The 10,343-nt window shown below is 23.9% G+C and overlaps 2 protein-coding genes across 4 annotated transcripts; both read left to right on the top strand.

Moving 5' to 3' along the window:
• The first annotated feature begins 1,165 nt into the window (after positions 1–1,165).
• LOC105425254 (uncharacterized) lies at positions 1,166–5,855 on the top strand. 3 transcript variants are annotated; one of them, XM_089072375.1, is made up of 9 exons: positions 1,166–1,309; positions 1,458–1,577; positions 1,688–1,805; positions 2,163–2,415; positions 2,575–2,728; positions 2,827–2,945; positions 4,127–4,273; positions 4,454–4,586; positions 4,651–5,855. In XM_089072375.1, the coding sequence occupies exons 1-9, from the start codon at positions 1,166–1,168 to the stop codon at positions 4,699–4,701; spliced, it is 1,239 nt and encodes a 412-aa protein (XP_088928501.1). In that variant the 3' UTR covers positions 4,702–5,855. The 3 variants fall into 3 exon arrangements, with proteins under 3 accessions (XP_088928501.1, XP_088928509.1, XP_088928503.1); XM_089072383.1 differs by having other exon boundaries at positions 2,575–2,691; positions 2,856–2,946; positions 4,137–4,273; XM_089072377.1 differs by having other exon boundaries at positions 2,575–2,691; positions 2,856–2,945.
• A 295-nt stretch (positions 5,856–6,150) lies between these two features.
• On the top strand, positions 6,151–8,849 carry LOC105425252 (odorant receptor 9a-like). The gene is made up of 9 exons (XM_089074758.1): positions 6,151–6,314; positions 6,506–6,625; positions 6,735–6,852; positions 7,205–7,463; positions 7,627–7,743; positions 7,803–7,893; positions 8,233–8,369; positions 8,544–8,676; positions 8,751–8,849. Exons 1-9 carry the CDS (start codon positions 6,171–6,173, stop codon positions 8,799–8,801), a joined length of 1,170 nt encoding a protein of 389 aa, XP_088930884.1. The 5' UTR covers positions 6,151–6,170; the 3' UTR covers positions 8,802–8,849.
• Positions 8,850–10,343: the final 1,494 nt, after the last annotated feature.

Genomic DNA, 10,343 nt, shown 5'->3' on the forward strand with positions numbered 1-10,343 from the left:
ATTCGTAAGCATTTGAAAAATTTGCTTTTAGCTGATTTTACATAGAAATAAGCTAAATTATTGATTTTTATTTCTTTAAACATTTAAAAAGATCATGCTTTTATCAATATTAATAAAGTGCAATCTTTAATTTCCGAGAAGTAAAAGAATGTCTCTTTAAAAAATTTACTATGTCACTATCAGCATCTTTTTTCTATTCTTTAGGCATTTTTAAGTACTTAGTGCATTTTTGCGAGATCAAGTTACTTATATTTTTTTATATATATTTTAAAAGAGATTATTTTGACTACAATGTAAGATGAAATTATCAAGCTTCTAATAATATACTATACTTCTAATAATATATTACAATCAGATATTTCATATGATATAATTTAAAACAATAAACAATAATGTACGTACACAAACGTTAATTATTATTTACATTAGCTTATTTTCAAAAGAGTTGATTTCCATAATTTGTGACCAATATATTGAACAATATTCAATATTCTTAAATAATTTATGAATTATATATCAACAATTTTAAGAACTTTAACTTAGAGCTTTAAATAATATACCAAAAAATAAATATTATAATATGTTATAAATACGACTAATAGTAAATATTAAAGATAATTGTTATTAAATAGTTAAGGCATCAGTATTTAACATTTGCTAAAAATATAAATTGTGATTTTTAACTTAAAATATAATAATATCACGTTAAATCGATACAGTCATATTTAAATATCTTATAAATAAAATTTATAAGAAACAATGCGACGATAAGAAAGTTACGATAAAAGAATTCGTCTCCAAATTAAGTGCATTTCACAAAAAGCGTGTATTAAAATAAAATTTCAATGCTAAAAGAAAGAAATATGCCTGTGATATTATTCTATAGACAGTTCAATTACTTGAGAAATGCCCATCTGTCAAATTATTGTCGCTAGCAAAGTAATTACGTAAAACATGAATAATTCGTTGAAAATGTATAAAATGAGCATGCTTGACTTTCATAGTAAATTTTTTCATAATAGTGCAATATTATAGTAAATTAGAAGATTTGCGTTTCAATTACACTAGAAAAAAGACGATATGGAATTAATTAAGCCATAAGAAAAGGAGAAGATAAGTATAGTCGTCGATATCATTGCAGTAACATTTTAGATCTTGCAGAGAGATGATTTCTCCGGAAATTCGATTTTGTACTTTCATTAAATTTCAATTTCTTGTTATCGGTTTATGGCCTTATCAACAATCTGAATTCACACGACTTCAATTTATTTTCTTCTCTGTCATTCTGTCGACATTTGTTATATTTCAGGTGACAAAAGAACATAACAATATTATTATAACTACAAAGAACAAAACTTTTGCTATTATTATAATTAAGCAATCTAATTTTTGTATCAAGTATATCGCAATATCTAAATCTAAATTCTTACATAAAATTAAATAAATACTATTTGTAGGTGACGCCATTAATAACATTAAAACATACTTCATATCTCATCGCTAAAGTATTGTCTTCCGCATCATTCTTTACAATGTCCATAACAAATTATTTCTGGTTCCGTTTTAATATTGAAGTTGTAAGTTCACAGCTTCGAAATATTTGTTAAATAAAATTTTTTCTTAAATTTTTATAATCAATAGTGTTTTTTAATATATGTAAAACCAGTATAAGAAATTGATGGAATAGGTCAAGGATTTATTAATACAGCTTCAACATAAACATAATGAGATAAAAGATGAAAATGAAATTGCTATTGTGGAAAAATATGATTGCATAGCGAGACGTTATACGAATTCGATCATAAGTAAGATATTTATTAATTTTTCTATAAAATTATACATTTAATTTAACGTGTAAATAAGTAAAGAAAATGAGTTTTAATAGAACATTATATTTTTATATATATATATATATATATACAAATGATTTATTACATGCATCTATTTTAGCACTTGTTATGTATGTGTATTTCCTGTGAATATTAAATAGTACTTATAATTAGAATAAAAAGTGAGATTGTTATTATTTGTGTAATAAGATGCGGTTACATTAAAAAATATCATATATTTCATAATATACACGCGTACGGAATACATGAAATAATTTTATAATGTTTTGTTAGAAATTTAGATAACAACAATACTTTTCTTATGTCTTTTAGTACTTGGAGTTTGTGGATTACTTGTTGTTTTTATAATAGAATTTTGGTTAAATATAATTGCCTCTGATTTGCCGATGAATACAACTCGATTACTGATTATGATGGAATATTTTATTGATCAAGAAAAATCTTTTTATTTGGCTCTATTGCACATAAATATAGCAATATACGTTGGATCAGCTACGATGGTAACAATAGGTTCACTGCTTATTACATATCTTCAGCATACATTTGGAATGTTTAGAATTGCTAGGTACAAATATTAAAGATGAAAAATTATAATATCTTAGACTATAAAAAATTAATTACTTCTGAAAGAATTCATTTTGTCAAACAAGAGGTGTAACTATTACTGTTGAAGAATTATACAATTTAAAATATTATTATATAATTACAATATATTCATTTGTAGCTATCGTATACAAAATGCAATGGATATCGGTAGTCTGCAAAATACTACTATAAAAAATAGTATTTTTATGTACGACGGCATAATTTGCGCTGTAAACATTCATCGGGAAGCTCTAAAGTTAGTATTTAACATACATTACAACATAAACTTTGCAGTTAATTGCAGCAGCGCTGTTGCAATGTTACAATATTACAATAATGTTGCTGCAATATAGTTACAAGATCTGTTATGAGATTAATGTCTAAGGTTAAGAGTATATACAATAATACTATTTTTTTAAGGTTATCTAAAAATTTGCTATCTATATTGGAGGTAATGATAATTTGTTTAATAATATGTGGAGTAACTAGTTTGAGTCTCAGTCTATTTCATGTAAGTTTCCTAGTAGTTGTATAGATGTCAAGATATATAAAAGCTGTTTTGAAATTTTTTAACTGTTGTCAATTCTGCTTAACAAAGATAGCCAAAATTAACAAATTAACAAATAATATTTGAAATTATAAACTTTTAATAATCAATATAAAGATGACAAATTCAACATTTAAGATAATTATAGATAAAGATAATTATCGCGGAAATTGCAAAGGACTTTTCTACTCAGTTTTACTAGCTTTGCCTGCCCACGAGAGGTGACCGATACTGGACACCCTGTGGATACGGTCAAGGGTTTACTGCAAAGCAGCATTTTTGAAGCATTTTTTGATTGATGCATTAGTAAAATTCTTTGTTTTGATTGAACAATCAAACGCTTCGAAGTATTTGTAGTGTTACATTGACTACAGCCTGTATATAGTTTAATTATATTATCTTGTGTTTTGTGATTTTTCTTGAACTTAATGTATAATATAACAAGTCCTTAAAATAATTTATTATCGTACGAAAGTAGAATGCATTTTCATTAATATTTGCGCAATCAAGACTTTATTATTTTTTTACAACAAATTTATTATTTTTTTACAGATTGTGTAATCGTAGTTTTAAAAGTAAATAAAATTAATATATATATATATATATATATATATATATATATATATATAATATTATATATATATATATGAATATAATTTTTTTTACTTTTTAAGCTACGATATATATATATATATATATATATATATATACATACATACAGGGTGTCCCAAAAAAAATGGCCAAGCAGTCATATGCAGGTAGAGCAGATTAAACTGAGTCGAAAAGATAGGAGTTGCAAGCGTTGATTGCAAGCGGCATTGGCTTTCATCTAGTATGTTATGTGCGCCTAGTGTGCTTAGCCACGCGTGCCTAGCAACGGCGAATGCGTGTCTCACTGGGCGGTTTTATCTCACCGCGCGCTTGCATTTTGACTATTTTCATAAATTAATAACTTGTTAACTATTGCGAAAATTGCAAATATATATATATAGTACAGAACTTTTCGACTCTGCTCTATCTGCATATGACTGCTTGGCCATTTTTTTGGGACACCCTGTATATATAATGTATACACTCATAATTGAAACGTGAAATCTAAAAAATTGATTCCTATAAAATTAATTTTTTTATTAAATTTATTTTTGATTTTTCAGATTACATCAGTTAAAAATAATATTCAAGAAATATTATTATCATCCATATTTATATCTGTTATTGTCTTTTACATGTTTATGGCCAATCAAATGGGACAAATGGCGTTAGAACACAATACTCACATATTTACTACCGTGTAAGAAATATTCTATAAGATAAAACCTATAAATGTTTATTTTTTAAAGTTATTAAACGAAAAAGTTAATATGTATAAAAAATAAATTAATATATAAATATTGAAATTTATTTTGTAAAACATTTCTATATCTCAAATTAGAGTTTTGTTATTTATTTTGATATATACAAAATTTTATAGGTACAATGTTCAATGGTATAAGGCTCCGTTACGCATACAGAAAATGATATTATTTCTATTGCAAAGAGGCGCTAAGGAATATACTTTAAATATTGGTGGACTAATCGATGGGTCTATGGAATGTTTTGCCACGGTGATATTTCAACAGTAATTTATTATAAATAAATATCATAATTAAAAAATGTTTTTAATTGCAGTTATTAAAGACCTCGGTATCATACTTTACTGTCATATATTCAACGCAATGACGAAGTATAAATATAGTGATAACTTTATAAGGATGTATTTATAGAAGAAGTAATAGTATTTCTACTTTCAAGATGGAAAATTTTATATATATGATTAAAATAAACATTTCCTTGTTAAAATATAAATAAAAGTAATTTAAATAAAGGTATGAAGTACATCATCTTTCTGTAATCTATGGAAATAAGGCATTTTAAATGCTTAAATCAACTATTTTAAATGGAGTAGTCAAAGATATTATCTTGATTTTATCGAAAGACCATTTAATACCATTGAATCTTATGTTACAATAAGAAGAATATATTATTATAAAATTATATACACAAATAGATTATAAAAAGAAATGTATTTTAATTAAAGACTTCAATAACTTATTTTACTGTCGTGTATTCTACACGATGATGAAGCCAAATATGAACTTAGTAACAGATATAAAATAATACGAATATAAAGAAACGACAGTAATTTCTGTTTAAAACTAGAAAAATTTTTTTTTTGGAAATGTAGTTTAGCCAAATATTTAGTTTTTAAAAAAGTCAAAGGAAATAAAAAATTTTTAAATAAAAATATTACTAAATTAAACTTTTGCAATATATCAAAGTTAAATAATCTTATATAATATATTTTAAACAGTAAATAATAGTGTACTCATCCATATACATATGCACATAGCACTCAATTTTAATTTACTTTCAAGTTAAAATTGATCATTCCCGTAATTTGTAAACAATACATTAAACATTATTCTGAAATAATTTATTATTTGTATCAACAATTTTAAAAATATTTTAACTTGGAGATTTTGTGAATGATAAATAATATATGTATGTACTAAATAATAAAAAAACCTATAAATGCGACTAAAAGTAAATATTGTTAAAGATTATTAATTGTTAATTATTATTAATTTATTAATAATAATTAATTATAATTAGATAGTTGATGTCAACATTTAACATTTGAAAAATATACATCACGATTACTAATTAAAAATTTAAGAATATCATTTATTAATCCGATTATCATTTTTCAATTATAATATTTATCAGATAAAAAACTATAAATTATTATTAATATAAATTAAAAAGTTACAATTAACAAATATTTGTCTCAAAAATCAAGTACAATTTTATAAAAGTATTAGAACAAAGTTTCAGAGTTTCTGAAAAAAAAAAGCGAAATGCACCTGCGTAGATAGCTTAGTTGAGAAATGCACACCTGTCTAATTATTGTGTAGTAAATCGATCATGTAAATATGAATAATTTACTGAAAAACATATTAAATTAAGCATATTCAAACTTCACAGTAAATTCGTGTACAATAAAGCAATATAGCATATTACAAAATTTATAATGTTCTAAATTACACCAGAAAAAAAGGAGATAGAATATTTAACTAAGCAAGGAAAAAAAAAAGAAGATAAGTGCACAATCGCCAATGTCTTAGTAATATTTTAGAGCTTGCAGAGAAATGAGTTCCCCAGAAACTCAATATTGCACTTTCAATAAATTTCAATTTCTTGCTATCGGTTTATGGCCTTATCAACAATCTGAATTTGCTCGATTTCAATTCACCTTCTTTTGTGTTATTCTGTTAACATCTGTTATATTTCAGGTAAAGAAAAAAGTATAATAATATTGTTATATAATACATTACTACATACTATATACTACATACTAAATGAAAAATCGTTCACTGTCATAAAAACCTTAATCTAAATTGATCAATTTAATCTTTGTCTGAAATATATTGTAAAATTATTTTTATAATCTTACATGAAATGAAATAAGCACAATTATTTGCAGTTGACAGCATTAATAACATTAAAATGTACTTCAAATCTTATTACAAAAATACTATCTTCTACATTAATATTTACATCAGTCTTGATAAAATATGTTTCGTTCCATTTTAATATTGAAATTGTAAGTTTATAGTTTAAAGAGAATTTGTTTAATAAAATTAATTTTTCGTTAAATTTTTATAATAAAAGCGTTACTTAAAATATACAAAGACAATTTAAGAAGTTGATAGGTTAAGGATTTATTGACGCAGCTTCAGCACACACATAATGAGATAAAGGATGAAAATGAAATTGTTATCATAGAAAAATATGATTGTATTGCAAGACGTTATACAAATTCGTTTACAAGTAAGACAATATTTACTAACTGTTATATAAACAAGTAAAGATCAGTTTCTTGAAAATATAATACTTTCGTAACATATATATGTACATATATGAATATATATTATTTACTACATGAATTTGTTATGTTTGTGCATTTACAATAAATATTAAATGTGTCTATAGTTGAAATAAAGTAATGTTGTTTTCAATTGTGTAATAAAATTCTATTATAATTAGCCTAAAAAATATTTTATAACATTTCATAATATGCATGTGTATATATAAAATAATTGTACATAAAACAATAGTACACATAAAAGAATTTTAATAATTTGCGCTAGAAATTTATATATAATAATATAATGTTCTTTAGCATTTGCAGTATGTGGAATAATTTTTGGTCTTACATTAAATGTTTGGTTATTAATTAACATAGATGTACCAATAAATACAACTCAATTATATCAATTTCCAATTATTATGGAATATTTTTTTGATCATGAAATGTATTTTTATTTTTGTCTGTTACACGTAAACGCAGCAGTATGCATTGGAGCTACTGCATTATTAGCAATAAGTTCATTAATGATTACATACATGATACATGTCTGCGGAATGTTTAAAATTGCTAGGTATGAATATATATATGTATATAAGGAAAAGTATCTTTAGTTTAGTATCTTAGACTACAAAAAGAATTGATTATTATGAAAGAAAGTATTTTGTCACTAAAAAATTGTATGTAATTATATTCTTTAATATGTTACAATATAATTACAATACGCACATTTATAGCTATCGTATTGAGAATGCAATGGATATTAACATTCTGCAAAATATTACTATGGAAAATGATATTTTTATGTATGATGGAATAATTTGCGCTGTGAAAATTCATCGGCAAGCTCTAAAGTTTGTATCTGTGATCGACAATATACGTATCTTATGTATAATAATAGCATTTCTTTAAGGTTGTCCAAAAATTTCCTATCCGCATTTGAAGTAATGATATTTGGTTTATTGATTTGTGGAGTAATTAGTTTGAGTCTCAATCTATTTCAAGTAAGTTTCATATTTTATATTAAAATGTACAACGATGTTTTGAAAGTCTATGTGTCTTGACAATTCTGATTAGAAAAGATAACTATTGAATTAAAATAATTGGATGTCCTGAATTTGTGTGTGTGTGTGTGTGTGTGTGTGTGTATGTGGTGTGTGTGTGTGTGTGGTGTGTGTGTGTGTGTGTGTGTGTGTGTGTGTGTGTGTGTGTGTGTGTGTGTGTGTGTAATAATCATTAGTTTAAAAATAAAAAATTAATTATATATTTCGTATATGTTTATAATTAAAATAAGAACATAAAAGAATGATAACTCTCATAAAATTTATGTTTGGTTTTTTCAGATTGCATCGTTTAAAAATAATGTTAAAGAATTGTTGCTTTCACTTCTGTATGTATTTTTTATAGTTTTATATATGTTTCTAGCCAATTATATGGGACAAAATGTATTAGAACATAATAATCATGTATTTGTTACTGCGTAAGAAATATTTTATAGGATAAATTCCATAAACATCGTGCTCTAATGTTATTAAATAAAGAAATTAATATTCATACAGAAAAAATTAATATATAAATATTTAAATTAATTGATAAAGTATTTCTCCAATTAGCATTTCATCATCTGTTTTAATTAATACATATAATTTTATAGGTATAACGTTCAATGGTATAAGGCTTCGTTACGTGTTCAGAAGATGATATTATTTCTGTTGCAAAAAGGAGTTAAAGAATTTACTTTGAATATCGGTGGATTTTTACATGGCTCCATGGAATGTTTTGCCACGGTGATATAAATATCTCAACAGTATTTATTTTATTATAAATAAATATTATAAGTAAAAAATATTTTTAATTACAGTTACTAAGGACCTCAGTATCATACTTTACTGTCATATATTCAATGCAATGATGAATAATGCAATGAATAAAGTATGATGAATAAAGTATAATGTAGTAAGAATATGTTATGAAAATATATTTATTTTAAAGACATGATAGTATTTCTGCTTACAGAGTAGAAAATTTTAAATGTAATTGAAATAGATATTTCTCTGTAGAAAAATATAAATAAAAATTCTTTAAATCAAAATATTAATATATCAAATTCTACCAAAATCTATAAAAAATTCTATAAAAAAATCCACCAAAATCTATAAAAAAATCTATAAAAATTATTGTAAGTACTTAAAGAAGAAACTTTAAATATAACTAAGTATATTTAAAGTAAATATAACATTTATTTTAATGTATACATAATGTATATATAATAAATACGTAATGTAAGTACACATAAGAAAAATAGCATTTAATATTCATTTAATTTAATTTATATTTAAGTATGATTTTTAGTTTCTATAATCTATTATCAATACATGAAATGTTATTCTTAATTTTCTTTTATCATTATACATACTTAAATTTGAAGCTATCATAAGTAATTGGCATTCAATAATGTATAAAGACACGAAAAATACCCGTAAAAATATTAACTTTTTTCTATCATAAGTGACATATTAAATAAAAAAATACAATATAAATATGATTATCAAAAAATATTATTTTAGATAATTAAATAGCTGACATACATAGTTGATATTTTAAACAATAATATGCGCGCGCGCGCGCGCGCGCGCGCACACACACACACACATACACAGACACACATCGCGCGCGGGCGCGCGCACTCTCTCACTCACTTATTATTATTTATTTTAACTTACTTTCAAGATTATTGATTTCCTGTATTTAATTTAATTTCTTATCACAATACAATGAATGTTAGACTTAATTTTTCATGTATACTAACATTTCTAAAACCGTTTAATCATAAAGTTTTTGCGAGTAAATGATATATATTAATAAAATAAAAGAAAAGTATATTAATAAATTAAACATATATTAATAAATAAAAGAAAAGATATAAATACGACTTAAGGCAAATATTATTACAGACAATTATTATTATTAGATAGCTGATGTCAACATTTGACATTTGATGAAAATGTACATCGCAATTTAACATTTCAGAATATCATGTATATATGTGATCCAAAACAATTTCATCATTTTTAAATTATAAAATTTATCAGAAGACTATAAATTAAAAAGTTACGACTAACGAATTTTATCTCGAAAATCAAATACGTTTTACAAAAGTTGTCAGTTTACAAAAGTATCAGAATAAAATTTCAGTGCTGAGAAAAAAGAAATACGCCTGCGTCGCTTTTTTGTAGCTAGCTTAATTTCTTGAGAAATGCACATCTGTCAAATTATTGTCTCTAGTAAATTAATCGCATAAATATAAATAATTTGCTGAAAAACTTAAATTGAACACATTCAAACTTCATAGTAAATTCTTTCATAATAATGCAATTCAGTAAATTAGGAAATTTGTATACCAAATTAGACAAAAAAAAAAATATTAAATTGCAAGACAAAAAAAGAATAAGTG

This window comes from Pogonomyrmex barbatus, unplaced genomic scaffold, assembly GCF_055798465.1.
Source record: "Pogonomyrmex barbatus isolate J1 unplaced genomic scaffold, ASM5579846v1 scaffold1, whole genome shotgun sequence".
Taxonomy (NCBI): Eukaryota; Metazoa; Arthropoda; class Insecta; order Hymenoptera; family Formicidae; genus Pogonomyrmex; species Pogonomyrmex barbatus.

Excerpts from the sequence above, each read along its gene's own strand:
- LOC105425254 (XM_089072375.1), top strand. The coding sequence starts at position 1,166 with ATGATTTCTCCGGAAATTCGATTTTGTACTTTCATTAAATTTCAATTT. Across the intron at positions 1,578-1,687 it reads TCCGTTTTAATATTGAAGTT|GTCAAGGATTTATTAATACA; the intron begins GTAAGTTCACAG and ends TTGATGGAATAG. Across the intron at positions 1,806-2,162 it reads TTATACGAATTCGATCATAA|TACTTGGAGTTTGTGGATTA; the intron begins GTAAGATATTTA and ends TATGTCTTTTAG.
- LOC105425252 (XM_089074758.1), top strand. The coding sequence starts at position 6,171 with ATGAGTTCCCCAGAAACTCAATATTGCACTTTCAATAAATTTCAATTT. Across the intron at positions 7,464-7,626 it reads GGAATGTTTAAAATTGCTAG|CTATCGTATTGAGAATGCAA; the intron begins GTATGAATATAT and ends GCACATTTATAG. Across the intron at positions 7,744-7,802 it reads ATTCATCGGCAAGCTCTAAA|GTTGTCCAAAAATTTCCTAT; the intron begins GTTTGTATCTGT and ends CATTTCTTTAAG.